Source organism: Maniola hyperantus, chromosome 5, assembly GCF_902806685.2.
Source record: "Maniola hyperantus chromosome 5, iAphHyp1.2, whole genome shotgun sequence".
Classification (NCBI taxonomy): domain Eukaryota; kingdom Metazoa; phylum Arthropoda; class Insecta; order Lepidoptera; family Nymphalidae; genus Maniola; species Maniola hyperantus.
The window spans coordinates 14,379,355-14,396,462 of record NC_048540.1 but is presented as its reverse complement, the minus strand read 5'-3'; the positions used below and the strand labels follow the sequence as shown (position 1 = coordinate 14,396,462).

General features: G+C 40.3%; 2 protein-coding genes across 2 annotated transcripts in view; both read right to left on the bottom strand.

The window, feature by feature from the left end:
• Window positions 1–17,108, bottom strand: part of Arl8 (ADP-ribosylation factor-like protein 8) — a 153,372-nt gene that overhangs the window by 92,753 nt on the left and 43,511 nt on the right. The gene's annotated exons all lie outside the window — the stretch shown is intronic.
• Window positions 94–17,018, bottom strand: Srp72 (signal recognition particle 72). The gene is made up of 13 exons (XM_034968517.2): window positions 16,861–17,018; window positions 15,735–15,969; window positions 15,176–15,320; window positions 13,723–13,913; window positions 12,959–13,096; window positions 12,161–12,293; window positions 11,322–11,501; window positions 10,496–10,657; window positions 2,702–2,914; window positions 2,436–2,533; window positions 1,196–1,297; window positions 924–1,028; window positions 94–270 (listed from the first exon to the last, which is right to left on the bottom strand). Exons 1-13 carry the CDS (start codon window positions 16,961–16,963, stop codon window positions 135–137), a joined length of 1,941 nt encoding a protein of 646 aa, XP_034824408.1. The 5' UTR covers window positions 16,964–17,018; the 3' UTR covers window positions 94–134.

The window sequence follows — 17,108 nt, the reverse complement described above, 5'->3', positions numbered from 1 at the left end:
TTCGATGTTAATGAGACATGGTTCCAGCTCAATAGCAATTTGCGGGGCTTATACACAATAATATTATTGAGGGCAGAAATAAAACACCATAAGCGATATAAAGTGTATATATTGGTATATTTTATGGGTAGACACTACCACTTCCCCTTCCCCTTGCCCTTCTTCTTCTGTTGCTGCTTGCGTTGCCACGCGCTGTCCATGGACTTGGGTTCCACGCGTGGACTCTTTGCCGCCGTCGCAGTGGCACTCGGAGTCTGCTTACTCATGTCACTGTAAGGTTTTTTAAATATGTACAACTTATTGCCCGGAATCGAACCCCCGACCTCCGATTAGAAGGCGGACGTCCTAACCATGACAAGGCTGTCACCTCTAACTTTTCGGAGTTATGTGCGTTTTATTTGCGCTTTGTCATAAGCCCCCCCATACTTTTTTTTATTTTTTATTCAGATACAAGTTAGCCCTTGACTGCAATCTCACCCGGTGGTAAGTGATGATGCAGTCTAAGATGATAGCGGGCTAACCTGGAAGGGGTATGGCAGTTTTTATTAAACCCATACCCCTTTGGTTTCTACACGGCATCGTACCGGAACGCTAAATCGCTTGGCGGCACGGCTTTGCCGGTAGGGTGGTAATTAGCCACGGCCGAAGCCTCCCACCAGACCAGACCTGAAATTTAGAAATTTTAAAATTCCAAACCCCTGCCAGGAATCGAATCCGGGACCTCCCACTATTAAGACCACAGCGCTCACCACTGCGCCAGGGAGGTCGCCTAGAATACAAAACAAAAAGGAACGTATTTTCACGGACTCTGATCGGATGAGTGCGTAACCGCCGTAAAGAACGTTACAAAAGTTGAATTTCGTTGATAATTTTTTTAGTTGAAGAATCCGAATATTTTTTTTTTAAATATGATATATACTCACTATTGATCGACCGCGTTCGTGGTCATCCCCTGGCTGCCCTTGATGACGTCACGGCGTATGCCGCGCCGCTTGCGGTACGCGGTACGCTCGTACTTGGGTAACCATCTGATACAAATAAAGATTTTATTTACAGATACTTATTATAATTCATCACTATTAATTCTCAATACACTTATCATTTTTCATTAGTAATTTGCACACTGAGAAGCAGGCGCAGGAAGACATTTGGTAGGAGTTGGTAATTACATAAAAAAATTATAACTACAACAAACCTTTCCGGGTCGGGAGGTCTGGAAAGGTCAGCGTTGGGCGGCAACTTGGTCTTGCGCTTGCGTTTCGCCTTCGTCTTCTGGCCCAACTCCGAACCGGGCGTTCTGGAAGTGACCAATAAAATTAACTTACTTGAAGTTTAATCTAAATATATAAAAGGAAAAGGTGACTGACTGACTGACTGACTGATCTATCAACGCACAACTCAAACTACTCGACGGATCGGACTGAAATTTGGCATGCAGATAGCTATTATGACGTAGGCATCCGTTAAGAAAGGATTTTTGAAAATTCAATCTCTAAAGGGGTGAAATAAGGGTTTGAAATTTCTGTAGTCCACGCGGACGAAGTCGCGAGCGTAAGCTTGTAATAAAAAAAATAAAAAAAAACATTGGCACAGCACTACCACCTTTTAACCGACTTCGATAAATAAGGTGGTTCTCAATTCGTCCAATGTTTTCTTTAAATGTACGTACACCAATTTTTTCGAGGTTTCTGGACCGATTTACAATTTTTTTTTAAATTCAGCAGAAGTATCAGTGGTGGTCCCATAACAATTTCTGGATCCAACTCCTTAATCCTGATGCTTTCGAAGTTATCGAGATTCAGGAAGTGATCATAGTGAATTAATATTGTAGGTATCAAGCAACGACTTCATGCTTGAACTCCAAGTTCCAACTTCTCAAATCTGATGATGCAGGGCACTCCTAAACTATAGTGATTCAGAAACTACGGATGATGCTGTATTTTTTAAAGGTACCAAGCATAGACTACATCCTTGAACTTCCGATCCCAACTTCTAAATCCTGATGCTGCAAGGTACTGAACTCCTAAGCCGTGGGGATTCGGGAATTTCTGATAATATGGTGAATTGATATTTTAGGTATCAAACAACGGCTTCTTGATTACACTCCAAGACCAAACTCCTCAAACTTGATGATACAGCACTCCTAAACTATAGAGATTTAGGAACAGTTCCAGGTGAAATAATATTGTAAAGCATAGGCTTTGCTATTAAACTCCAAATCCTAACTCTTCAATCCTGATGCTGCAAGGTACTAAACTCGCTCATAATTCGCGTGTACAAAACACGGCGCGACCAATTATTAGTGGACGGACGCGCGCTATGATTGGCTGAGATATTTTCGTGGCATTCAAAAATAAATATTTCTGCGCAGTATCTTATAAAAATTACCAATTTTAACGCTAAAATACTGTATGTGTGTTTTTTTCTAAACTCACCCGGGAGACTGTTCCTGCTTGCTCTGAACAGTTTTCTTGACGACTTTGGCTCCCATCATCCATTTAGAAGATTCCAACGCATCCACGTCAATTTTGCTCTGAAAACATTTTTATGTTAATACTTTAGGTACTTAAATTAAATTTTCTTAGTAGATTTAGGTAGTAGGGTAAATGGAGAGCGAGGAGGGTAGATGGCGGAGTGCTTGGGGGGGGGGGGGGGGGAGGGGGGACTTTGCCAATAGGCTATAGAATAGTTGAATAGTCACCTCCAACTCGGATATGGGCGGCAACCCGGCGGCCAACTTCCTCGCCCTGTCCGGGTCTCCGACCAACGCCTTGACGAGCCTCGCGAGACTACGCTTGTCGCCCGGCGCCGCCGCCGCGAGCGCCTCGTGCGCGACGGCGGCCGCCGCGGTGTTGTTAGCCCTTTGGTGGGCTTCAGCCGCCGCGCGCCATATGTTACGGAGGGATAGCAGTTTCTGGAACAATTTTTTTTCTCAATATAATTCTCTAACATATAAAAAGAGTTATCCAGACGGACTGTTTTTTTTTTTTTTTTAAAAAGATTATTAGCCAAGTTAATTGCTGACTAATATTCCCCTTTCCCCTCCAACTAAGCGTTAAGCTTGTGCTAGGAGTAGGTACGACAATAGTGCAACGGGTGGGATTCGAACCGTCGACCTTTCGGTTTTCAGTCCGCTCCTTTAACCGTTGAGCTATCGAGGCTATATATTATCAACACATCAACTCTTTTTGGCGGTGTTCCCACTATATTGCAACATGGGTTTTGATAATCCTGGTAAATAATAAAATGGTGGGTCATCTGAAAGGCTGGCAACGCATTGGTGGTAATTATAGTTACAAATGTTCATGGGCGGCGGTAATCACTCAACAACAGGTGACACGCCTGCTCGATTGCTCGCTATTTTTATTCAAAAAAAAAAGCATCCTAAACCTCTGAGGATAGAAACTTCTGACAGTAGATTCCTTGTATAACGTATGCACTCAATAAGGTCTCCTTCAAGCTACTTGAGACTGGCAAAGTGCATTGTGCTGACATGGCATTGAAAAAAGCCAAATATCAAGAAAAGAAGAAGAAAGTATTTTTGCAAATTTCACTCCCAAGGGAGTTAAATAAAGGATGAAACTTCATATGAAAGTCTGTCATCCTTTAACTTATATTCATCGAAATTGGTTTTAGACTTATGTATAACATAAAAATGAACAAATACATGTTTCAGGATTTTTTGACATACCATCTCCTCACTGATTAAAAAAAATCACTCGAACAAAGCTGTGGCGGGTCAGTTAGTATTTTCAAAAAGGGCAATCAGTTTCAAACTGTAACATATAATTAAAGAACAGAATTTTCACTTATTTTTAGTTTAATTTTAAGTAATACTAATAACCAGGACTTCCCTCGTTTGGGCTCGAACAGAATACATCGGCGGTGTTCCCACTAGATTATAACATGGGGTTATTCAAGGGGCGGACCAACAAATTCCTAAAAGGCCGGCAACGCATCGGCGGCTCCTCTGGTGCTGCAAATGTTCATGGGCGGCGGTAATCACTTAACATCAGGTGACCCGCCTGCTCGCTTGCTCGCTATATCTATTTAAAAAAAAAAAAAAAAAAAAAAAAACCAGCGTTGTGGTTACGCTGTGTATCCACAACATTCAGCTGAGTCGGGCCTTTTCGTTGGCACGACACATTGTAGACACTACTTATTTGTTGGATCAGCTTTAAGGAATGTTTTCTTTGTAAATATTTGTGTTTATCGTGTGTTGGATCAACCAATAAATGTAATTCTATTCTATTCTATTCAAACATTCACATTTGCTAATCTTGCGCTAGTTGCATTTGATAACGATTTTAGATGAATTTATTTGATTTTGTAAGATCTCACACACTTTTTTTAATGAACTTACCTCCTTATCGTCCTTGTAATGTTCGTAAACGTCAGTAAACAACTTGGAAGCCTTCTCATAGTCATTGTCGGCAGTGAGCAAAGTGCACAGCAGGCCAATGATAGCCGGCCTGTACTTGAACTTACGGGTTATTCCCGTTGAGTCACACCCCCGTGTGTAACACTGTGACACAAGGTGCCTAAAATTTCAAAACATTCCCGTTGAGTAACACTGTTACACAACGGGAATTAATTTGAACTTGTTGGCACCTTGTGTCACACCTACATAAATACATATTATTGCGCGTGTATCAAGTACTAACTGATTGTGCACTTTTCCGGGATGTTATTTATTTATAAATACAAGATGGCGGACATGATTTTTTTTACAAAAAATTGACATGGGTGTCGTTTTTAGGGTTTTCGAGGGTGCTGAATTTGATGATGACATTTATTCTGAAATCCAAGATGGCCGACATGGATTTTTTACAAAAAATTGACATGGGTGTCGTTTTCAGGGTTTTCGAGGGTGCTGAATTGGATGATGACATTTATTTTGAAATCCAAGATGGCCGACATGGACTTTTTACAAAAAATAGACATGGGTGTCGTTTTCAGGGTTTTCGAGGGTGCTGAATTTGATGATGACATTTATTCTGAAATCCAAGATGGCGGACATGATTTTTTTTACAAAAAATAGACATGGGTGTCGTTTTCAGGGTTTTCGAGGGTGCTGAATTTGATGGTGACATTTATTTTGAAATCCAAGATGGCCGACATGGACTTTTTACAAAAAATAGACATGGGTGTCGTTTTCAGGGTTTTCGAGGGTGCTGAATTTGATGATGACATTTATTCTGAAATCCAAGATGGCGGACATGATTTTTTTTACAAAAAATAGACATGGGTGTCGTTTTCAGGGTTTTCGAGGGTGCTGAATTTGATGGTGACATTTATTTTGAAATCCAAGATGGCCGACATGGATTTTTTACAAAAAAATTGACATGGGGGTCGTTTTAGGGTTTTTGAGGGTGCTGAATTTGATGATGACATTTATTTTGAAATCCAAGATGGCTGACATGGATTTTTTTACAAAAAATAGACATGGGTGTCGTTTTCAGGGTTTTCTAGGGTGCTGAATTTGATGATGACATTTATTCTGAAATCCAAGATGGCGGACATGATTTTTTTTACAAAAATTGACAGGGGTGTCGTTTTCAGGGTTTTCGAGGGTGCTGAATTTGATGTTGACATTTATTCTGAAATCCAAGATGGCCGACATGGATTTTTTACAAAAAATTGACATGGGTGTCGTTTTCAGGGTTTTCGAGGGTGCTGAATTTGATGATGACATTTATTCTGAAATCCAAGATGGCCGACATGGATTTTTTACAAAAAATAGACATGGGTGTCGTTTTCAGGGTTTTCGAGGGTGCTGAATTTGATGATGACATTTATTCTGAAATCCAAGATGGCCGACATGGATTTTTTACAAAAAATAGACATGGGTGTCGTTTTCAGGGTTTTCGAGGGTGCTGAATTGGATGATGACATTAATTTTGAAATCCAAGATGGCCGACATGGATTTTTTACAAAAAATAGACATGGGTGTCGTTTTCAGGGTTTTCGAGGGTGCTGAATTTGATGATGACATTTATTCTGAAATCCAAGATGGCCGACATGGATTTTTTACAAAAAATAGACATGGGTGTCGTTTTCAGGGTTTTCGAGGGTGCTGAATTGGATGATGACATTAATTTTGAAATCCAAGATGGCCGACATGGATTTTTTACAAAAAATAGACATGGGTGTCGTTTTCAGGGTTTTCGAGGGTGCTGAATTTGATGATGACATTTATTCTGAAATCCAAGATGGCCGACATGGATTTTTTTACAAAAAATTGACATGGGTGTCGTTTTCAGAGTTTTCGAGGGTGCTGAATTGGATCATGACATTTATTTTGAAATCCAAGATGGCCGACATGGATTTTTTTACAAAAAATAGACATGGGTGTCGTTTTCAGGGTTTTCGAGGGTGCTGAATTTGATGATGACATTTATTCTGAAATCCAAGATGGCGGACATGATTTTTTTTACAAAAAATAGACATGGGTGTCGTTTTCAGGGTTTTCGAGGGTGCTGAATTTGATGGTGACATTTATTTTTGAAATCCAAGATGGCCGACATGGATTTTTTACAAAAAAATTGACATCGGGGTCGTTTTAGGGTTTTTGAGGGTGCTGAATTTGATGATGACATTTATTTTGAAATCCAAGATGGCTGACATGGATTTTTTACAAAAAATTGACATGGGTGTCGTTTTCAGGGTTTTCGAGGGTGCTGAATTGGATGATGACATTTATTTTGAAATCCAAGATGGCCGACATGGATTTTTTACAAAAAATAGACATGGGTGTCGTTTTCAGGGTTTCTAGGGTGCTGAATTTGATGATGACATTTATTCTGAAATCCAAGATGGCGGACATGATTTTTTTTACAAAAATTGACAGGGGTGTCGTTTTCAGGGTTTTCGAGGGTGCTGAATTTGATGATGACATTTATTCTGAAATCCAAGATGGCGGACATGATTTTTTTTACAAAAAATAGACATGGGTGTCGTTTTCAGGGTTTTCGAGGGTGCTGAATTTGATGGTGACATTTATTTTGAAATCCAAGATGGCCGACATGGATTTTTTACAAAAAAATTGACATGGGGTCGTTTTAGGGTTTTTGAGGGTGCTGAATTTGATGATGACATTTATTTTGAAATCCAAGATGGCTGACATGGATTTTTTTACAAAACATAGACATGGGTGTCGTTTACAGGGTTTTCGTGGGTGCAGAATTTGATGATGACATTTATTTTTAAATTCAAGATGGCCGACATGAATTTTTTACAAAAAATTGACATGGGTGTCGTTTTCAGGGTTTTCGAGCAAGCTGAATTTAATGATGACATTTGTTTTGAAATCCAAGATGGCCGACAGATTATTACAAAAAATAGACATGGGAGATTTTTGTAAAAAATCCATTTTGGCCATCTTGGATTTAAAATTAAATGTCATCATCAAACTCAGCACCCTGGAAAACCCTGAAAACGACACCCATGTCTATTTTTAAAAAAAAATCCATGTCGGCCATCTTGGATTTCAAAATAAATGTCATCATCCAATTCAGCACCCTCGAAAACCCTGAAAACGACACCCAGTTCTATTTTTTTTAAAAAATCTATGTTGGCCATCTTGGATTTCAAAATAAATGTCACCATCAAATTCAACACCCTCGAAAACCCTGAAAACGACACCCATGTCTATTTTTTGTAAGAAATCCATTGTGGCCATCTTGGATTTCAAAATAAATGTCATCATCAAATTCAGCACCCTCGAAAACCCTGAAAACGACACCCATGTCTATTTTTTGTAAAAAAATCCATGTCGGCCATCTTGGATTTCAGAATAAATGTCATCATCAAATTCAGCACCCTCGAAAACCCTGAAAACGACACCCATGTCAATTTTTGTAAAAAAAATCATGTCCGCCATCTTGGATTTCAGAATAAATGTCATCATCAAATTCAGCACCCTCGAAAACCCTGAAAACGACACCCATGTCAATTTTTTGTAAAAAAAATCATGTCCGCCATCTTGGATTTCAGAATAAATGTCATCATCAAATTCAGCACCCTCGAAAACCCTGAAAACGACATCCATGTCTATTTTTTGTAAAAAATCCATGTCGGCCATCTTGGATTTCATAATAAATGTCATCATCAAATTCAGCACCCTCGAAAACCCTGAAAACGACACCCATGTCTATTTTTTGTAAAAAAATCCATGTCGGCCATCTTGGATTTCAGAATAAATGTCATCATCAAATTCAGCACCCTCGAAAACCCTGAAAACGACACCCATGTCAATTTTTTGTAAAAAAAATCATGTCCGCCATCTTGGATTTCAGAATAAATGTCATCATCAAATTCAGCACCCTCGAAAACCCTGAAAACGACACCCATGTCTATTTTTTGTAAAAAATCCATGTCGGCCATCTTGGATTTGAAAATAAATGTCATCATCAAATTCAGCACCCTCGAAAACCCTGAAAACGACACCCATGTCTATTTTTTGTAAAAAATCCATGTCGGCCATCTTGGATTTCAAAATAAATGTCATCATCAAATTCAGCACCCTCGAAAACCCTGAAAACGACACCCATGTCAATTTTTTGTAAAAAAAATCATGTCCGCCATCTTGGATTTCAGAATAAATGTCATCATCAAATTCAGCACCCTCGAAAACCCTGAAAACGACACCCATGTCTATTTTTTGTAAAAAATCCATGTCGGCCATCTTGGATTTCATAATAAATGTCATCATCAAATTCAGCACCCTCGAAAACCCTGAAAACGACACCCATGTCTATTTTTTGTAAAAAAATCCATGTCGGCCATCTTGGATTTCAGAATAAATGTCATCATCAAATTCAGCACCCTCGAAAACCCTGAAAACGACACCCATGTCTATTTTTTGTAAAAAAATCCATGTCGGCCATCTTGGATTTCAGAATAAATGTCATCATCAAATTCAGCACCCTCGAAAACCCTGAAAACGACACCCATGTCAATTTTTTGTAAAAAAAATCATGTCCGCCATCTTGGATTTCAGAATAAATGTCATCATCAAATTCAGCACCCTCGAAAACCCTGAAAACGACACCCATGTCTATTTTTTGTAAAAAATCCATGTCGGCCATCTTGGATTTGAAAATAAATGTCATCATCAAATTCAGCACCCTCGAAAACCCTGAAAACGACACCCATGTCTATTTTTTGTAAAAAAATCCATGTCGGCCATCTTGGATTTCAGAATAAATGTCATCATCAAATTCAGCACCCTCGAAAACCCTGAAAACGACACCCATGTCTATTTTTTGTAAAAAGTCCATGTCGGCCATCTTGAATTTCAAAATAAATGTCACCATCAAATTCAGCACCCTCGAAAACCCTGAAAACGACACCCATGTCAATTTTTTGTAAAAAAAATTCATGTCCGCCATCTTGTATTTATAAATAAATAACATCCCGGAAAAGTGCACAATCAGTTAGTACTTGATACACGCGCAATAATATGTATTTATGTAGGTGTGACACAAGGTGCCAACAAGTTCAAATTAATTCCCGTTGTGTAACAGTGTTACTCAACGGGAATGTTTTGAAATTTTAGGCACCTTGTGTCACAGTGTTACACACGGGGGTGTGACTCAACGGGAATAACCCGAACTTACCTCCTTATCGTCCTTGTAATGTTCGTAAACGTCAGTAAACAACTTGGAAGCCTTCTCATAGTCATTGTCGGCAGTGAGCAAAGTGCACAGCAGGCCAATGATAGCCGGCCTGTACTTGAACTTACCTCCTTATCGTCCTTGTAATGTTCGTAAACGTCAGTAAACAACTTGGAAGCCTTCTCATAGTCATTGTCGGCAGTGAGCAAAGTGCACAGCAGGCCAATGATAGCCGGCCTGTACTTGAACTTACCTCCTTATCGTCCTTGTAATGTTCGTAAACGTCAGTAAACAACTTGGAAGCCTTCTCATAGTCATTGTCGGCAGTGAGCAAAGTGCACAGCAGGCCAATGATAGCCGGCCTGTACTTGAACTTACCTCCTTATCGTCCTTGTAATGTTCGTAAACGTCAGTAAACAACTTGGAAGCCTTCTCATAGTCATTGTCGGCAGTGAGCAAAGTGCACAGCAGGCCAATGATAGCCGGCCTGTACTTGAACTTACCTCCTTATCGTCCTTGTAATGTTCGTAAACGTCAGTAAACAACTTGGAAGCCTTCTCATAGTCATTGTCGGCAGTGAGCAAAGTGCACAGCAGGCCAATGATAGCCGGCCTGTACTTGAACTTACCTCCTTATCGTCCTTGTAATGTTCGTAAACGTCAGTAAACAACTTGGAAGCCTTCTCATAGTCATTGTCGGCAGTGAGCAAAGTGCACAGCAGGCCAATGATAGCCGGCCTGTACTTGAACTTACCTCCTTATCGTCCTTGTAATGTTCGTAAACGTCAGTAAACAACTTGGAAGCCTTCTCATAGTCATTGTCGGCAGTGAGCAAAGTGCACAGCAGGCCAATGATAGCCGGCCTGTACTTGAACTTACCTCCTTATCGTCCTTGTAATGTTCGTAAACGTCAGTAAACAACTTGGAAGCCTTCTCATAGTCATTGTCGGCAGTGAGCAAAGTGCACAGCAGGCCAATGATAGCCGGCCTGTACTTGAACTCGCTCTCCTCTAACAGCTTCACCGCTGCCTTGCGGTCACCCTGAGAATAACAAATAAACACTAGGATATAAGTCCCGCCAATTGATATAAATATAGTATTCGACTCCAATTTTTTATTACTTTATTATAAACTGGAATAAAAATAATGACGTAAACTGAAAAAACTAATTAAATCAATCAAATAACAAAAAAGTTATAAGCATTTCAATATTTCTGAATAGACAGAGATAGCGATACAGCAGTTTGACGTCACACCTACTAATGCCATAGTAGCTTCGTGCGGTTTCATACAAATTTTCGTTTTGCAAGAAAGGGATAGAAGATCCTCCCACTCCAAAATTAAAATGCCTGTAACTTTGTAAATTTTTGTTGGATTTCAATATTTTTTTCAGTGTACGTCATTATTTTTATCCTAGTTTATAATAAAGTAATAATATTTATCAAATTCAAAATTAGGCAAATACCCAATGACAGGTTTTTTTTATTAAAGAATATTAGCCATGTTAAATGACTAATATTCCCCTTTCCTCTCCAACTAAGCGTCAGGCTTGTGCTAGGAGTAGGTACGACAATAGTGCAACGGGCGTGGTTTGAACCGTCGACCTTTCGGTTTTCAGTCCACTCCTATACCGGTTGAGCTATTGAGACTCTAAATTACAGGATTGTGTTGGCGTTATTCATAGGAGACATTTCTTTATTCCTACCTGAGCTAATAACACCTGTGCAGCGGCTAAGGTAAGTAGTCCTCCGTGTTTGAGCAGTAGAGTGACGGCTTGCGCACGTTTCCCCTCTTTGACAAGCGAGCAGGCCTCCACCAAGGCCGCTCTGCGCTCCTGGTTGAACTCGCGCGTTAGTTTCACGCAGCATTGCTTGCAGAAGTCCGGCTGAAAAAGATTTTTTTTTATTTTACAACTAGCGACCCGCCCCGGCTTCGCATGGGTGCAATGTAGATACTAATGTGGTGTCTGTATCATTTTTAGGGTTCCGTACCTCAAAAGGAAAAACGGAACCCTCATAGGATCACTTGTCTGTCTGTCAAGAAACCTACTAATTCCTGTTGACCTAGAGTCATGAAATTTGGCAGGTAGGTCTTATAGCAGACAATTGGTGAAAACTCTGAAAACCGTGACTTTGTGGTTGCATTACACAAAAAAATTTAAAATTGTGGTCATGAAATAATAATTAGTATTTTAAATTTTCGAAGTAAGATAACTATATCAAGTGGAGTATCATATGAAAGGTCTTTACTTGTGCAGTCTAAAACAGATTTTTATCTATTTTTATGACATAGTCAGCTATGACTCAACCCCAAAAAAAAAAAATAGAGAGGAAAAAAAAAAAAAAACTATTTTTATGCATCATAGTTTTTGAATTATGGTGAAAAAATACGACTGTAGTACGGAAGCCTCGTTGTGCGAGCCTGACTCACACTTGGCCGGTTTTTTTAAACATTAAAATGGTTATAGAAAGCTATACAGAATAGGTAGAAAGTTGAATGTCACAGAATGTGCTCCATAGAACTCAGCCTGGGCTTGTTACATACCTGATTAGAATAGATAGCCAGTATGGCCTGGTTGTAAGCAATGCTGGCCCGCTGTCGGGAGTTCAGCTTGTGTTCCAGTCCGTCTTGGGTGGCAGCCTTCATGCGCTTGCGGGAGTCGAACACGTTGGTGTCCCTGCGGAAATCATAAGGTCTAGAACTCAGGCGCATACAGTGCCACAAGGCTATCTTGGCGCGTGGCGAAAATCGGAAATAACGTTGCCGTCAAGTGTCCCCTTTGTTCTTGTTTGAATATTCCTCAGAATAAATACCTATAGAAGGAGCCCTATTGTGACACTTACTGTTAGAGCAAGATAGCTAAATGCCTTTAAGCTCTTATTAGAACGTGACAAAATGATTACCGGATTAAAATGATGTCCTTATCACCGTGGCCACTTTTTTCGTTTGCCAAAATGTATTTGTATGTGAGATTTTGGCAAACAACGTGAAGTGAGGTTATGTTGACTCAAGTATTGTAAATAAATAATTGATTCGTTTTGTTGTTTTTTGTTTCTGAAGTTATTGTTTTGTTATTGGCTACAATAGCCGAAGCAAACGTAAAATAGACGGGAATAACATTTTACAAGTAAGTAAGTAAGTTTCACTGCTTGAGCGAGAGAGACTGAGGGGGCCACGCTAGTTGCATATCTGGTATATCTGTGGAATATTCTGAGCCTTTGTTCTCCAACAGCGCCCCCCTGTCAATGTCATTCAAGTGCCAAGAGAGCCGTGTCGCACTGTACACAGAGTGATTAATGGAAATAGGTCATGAAATGATCTGCACTCTGAAAATGATGTTACCTATTGATGACAACCAGGTTGTTGCTAGCGATGGCGATGAGCGCCTGGTCGGAGGGCTTGTCCTTCAGAACATTCTGGTACAGCGACGCTGCTTCCTTCTCCTTGCCCATCTGTTGCTGGCAGTATGCTTGCTGCACCCTGAAAAGGACCATAAACATTCAATATCAGAATTTCGGATTTTTAGGGTTCCGTACTTCAAAAGGAAGAATGGAACCCTTATAGGATCACTTTGTTATCTGTCTGTCTGTCAAGAAACCTACAGGGTACTTCCCGTTGACCTAGAATCATGAAATTTAGCAGGTAGGTAGATCTTGTAGCTGACATTTGGGGAAAAATCTGAAAACCGTGAATTTAGGGTTAGATCACACAAAAAAAATTAAATTGTGGTCATGACTAATGATTAGTATTTTCAACTTTCGAAGTGAGTGACTATATCAAGTGGGGTATCATATGAAAGGTCTTCACCTGTACATTCTAAAACAGATTTTTATTTATTTTTATGCATCATAGTTTTTGAATTATCGTGCAAAATGTCGAAAAAATACGACTGTAGTACGGAACCCTCATTGCGCGAGCCTGACTCGCACTTGGCCGGTTTTTTTACTTAGCAACACCACATATAAGGGGACACCGCGACACTTCACAAGATGGCGGCGTTAGTTCTGATTTTGGCCACGCGCCAAAAGATCCTTGTCGCTCGCACTGTAGAGGTTTTTGTAGTATCATGTTGTGAGTAGAGATTAGAATTTGTATTCATCTATTACCTGATGATGGCAGCTTCCTCCTTGGCCTCCTCCTCAGTGCCTCCGTCCTCAATGACGCTCTCTGCACAACCTTGCTCAGCCCTCTTGAGCACGGGCAAGGCCTCGCTGTACTTGCCGCGCAGAGCAAGTGTGGTACCCGCATTGTACGATAGCTCGTACGTGCTCTCTTCAAACGTTGGTAAATCGGCTGACTGGAACAATTGTTTTATTTGAGGACATGTTAAAATATCAAATCATTTATATAATATAAAATAAAAGCATCAAATCCCATTATCTACATTAAAGTTTTCATAATGTTGTCCAAGGTGTGTGAAGTCTGCCAATTTGCATTGAGCCAGCATGGTGGACTAAAGGCGAAATCGTTCTCATTCTGAGAGGAGACCCGTGCTCAGTAGTGGGCCAGTGGGTAGTCAGATGGGTTGATTATGATGATGAGGATGTTACTAAACCCACATAACGTTAAAGTGTTCATGTGCAAGTGAGCCTTAATTATTTTTACAAATAGGTAAGTTAAGAGAGTAGTTACTCAAGAGTCTCTTACACAGATATAAAGTTACAATCAAAGCCTTGTATTTAAAAAAAAACCGGCCAAGTGCGAGTCAGGCTCGCGCAATGAGGGTTCCGTACTACAGTCGTATTTTTTCGACATTTTGCACGATAATTCAAAAACTATGATGCATAAAAATAAATAAAAATCTGTTTTAGAATGTACAGGTGAAGACCTTTCATAAATGATACCCCACTTGGAATAGTCACTCACTTCGAAAGTTGAAAATACTAATTATTAGTTCATGACCACAATTTAATTTTTTTTTGTGTGATCTAACCCTAAGTTCACGGTTTTCAGATTTTTCCCCAAATGTCAGCTATAAGATCTACCTACCTGCCAAATTTCATGATTCTAGGTCAACGGGAAGTACCCTGTAGGTTTCTTGACAGACAGACGGACAGACAGACAGACAGACAGACAGACAGACAGACAGACAGACAGACAGACAGACAACAAAGTGATCCTATAAGGGTTCCGTTTTTCCTTTTGAGGTACGGAACCCTAAAAATGGGCATATCTAGATGCGAGCCGATCCTGCTCGAAGGCGAACACATCATTTCGGCGTTGATCAATATCCTGATGCGTTTATCCAATAGCCCCTGGCGCTAGGATTTCGAGGTCGCGAGTGGCTGGAGTTTAGCTCTAGCCGGCGACCCTGAGAAGTGGCACAAGCTGCTGTGCCTACATGCAGATGAGTCCAACGGGCGTCGCGCTAGAGAGGCACCGTACGTACGTGCCTCTCTCGTGTACGTTCTTAAGGGTTCCCGGAGCCTCACAATAACGCGCAGAGGGCCACCGATATCCCACCACCAAATCTCACATAACCCAATTGGCAATTGGCTATCTTAAGAAGATTTCCTCCTCGAAAAAAAAGATATATCTAGATGCACTGCTCTAACTCACTGGATTGAGCGCAGCCAAGTTGGCCACCACAGCGGACATGTTGGCCTTCCTCTCGTCTTCGTAGTCGTCAGTGGTGTTCTTCACGATGTCCCGGTAGAGGTTATAGCAGTCTTGATACTGCTCCAGACGGTATAAGATTTGAGCCCTGGGGAAGACAGAAGAAATATGGAAATACGTCTGCGTGGATTTTCGTTTATCAAAATCCCCCAGGAACTCTTTGATTTTCTTGGATTAAAGTAGCCTATATGTTAATCCAGGATATAATCTATCTCCATTCCAAATTTCAGCCAAATCCGTCCAGTAGTTTTTGCGTGAAAGAGTAACAAACACACACACACACAAATACACATATATATATACTGTGTGTATATCTGTGTGTGATAGTGAGATGTTTCTGTTATCTTTTCATGAGTCTGAGCGCCTCCAACAGTCTCCAAGGCCTCCTTGAGACAGTTGAGACAGTTGAGCCTGTATTGCGAGTAGGCCTTCTCAAACACAAGCTCTGTCGCCAGGGCCGCATTCTTGGCATTGCTGGCCTCCTTGAAGTTGTGGAGCTCACCTTAGTTCCTTTAAAGCTGGTGTCAACTCCTGAGCGCCGTCAACAGTCTCCAAGGCCTCCTTGGGGCAGTTGAGCCTGTACTGTGAGTAAGCCTTCTCAAACACAAGGTCTGCTGCCAGGGCCGCATTCTTGGTATTGCTGAGCACTGTCAGTGCCTCCTTGAAGTTGTGGAGCTGGATGAAGCAGATCACCTTGCAGTGGAATGCCTTTTGCTCATTTGGCGCTATTTGCAGGACTGTAGAAGAAGTTTTAAGTTATTTTAGTTAAACTATACCCATCTTCTAATATACATGGTGTAAACAGAATGCTGGCAAAATCAAAGACAGGTGATAGAACTAATGATTCCACAAAAAAAACCCGAAAAAAATATAAAATACTAATGCCCGCAACTTCGTCCGCGTGGATTTTCATTTTTCAAAACCCCGCTGGAACTCTTTGATTTTCCGGGATAAAAAGTAGCCTATATATTAATCCAGGGTATAATCTATCTCCATTCCAAATTTCATCCAAATCCGTTCAGCCGTTTTTGCGTGATTGAGTAACTAACATCCAAACATCCACACTTTCACATTTATAATATTATTAGGATTAGGATTAGGATAATGCAAATGAAACATCTGACTGACGCTATAGGTCTACAAACGTTGCGTAAGTAGGCAACTCGGAGTCAATGCTGCGTCGTACGCGGAACATTGACCCGAGTTTTGCACGCTGTACATTGCGGGTTTGAAAGTACAAAATCACTAAAACTACAAAGTGAGGCAAATAGTTATTGGTATTGGATTGTGTTTAGGTAGTATAGCAATAACGTTAAGTTTTTGCTAGCGTTCTGGTTACATCCTGTATAAAACACAAAAATATTTCTGTCAAAAAATATGTCTGTTATAGACTTTGACAGAAACCATCATTTCATGTCTCTAGGACAAGTGGTTTAGGCTGTGCGTTGATATATAAGTCAGTCAGTCAGTCAGGACTTATGTACAATAAGTAAATAGGTAGTTATAAATAACTAAGGAAAAGAGGATTTTAGTTAAGCAAATACGTGAACAGACTTTACGTACCTACAAGTTAGTGGAGTTTTATAAATGAAGTATAAATTGATATATACATAGCGTATTTTACTGACCTTTTCCTGCTGCTTTTAATGCCCTTTCATAGTCACTGCTCTGACAAAATTTATTTAATTCTACATAAGCCTGTACAAGGTTAGTTTCCTTGTTGGCTGACATTTTTTTGACAACAGACAACTCGACACTCGACAGTCAACAGCTGAGCCTCATTTTTTTTACCTGGTTTTATGGCTCTGGGTTCTAGCCTTGCTGAGCCTCAATAGTGTTCTGTGGCCTCACATAGTAGATAATCTATGGTAAATAC

Bases quoted from the DNA above. Each gene is read 5' to 3' on its own strand.
- Srp72 (XM_034968517.2), bottom strand. From the start codon at position 16,963: ATGTCAGCCAACAAGGAAACTAACCTTGTACAGGCTTATGTAGAATTA. The intron at 1,029-1,195 runs GTTTGTTGTAGT...TATTTGTATCAG, and splicing joins AGACCTCCCGACCCGGAAAG to ATGGTTACCCAAGTACGAGC. The intron at 271-923 runs GTGAGTATATAT...AAAACCTTACAG, and splicing joins ACGAACGCGGTCGATCAATA to TGACATGAGTAAGCAGACTC.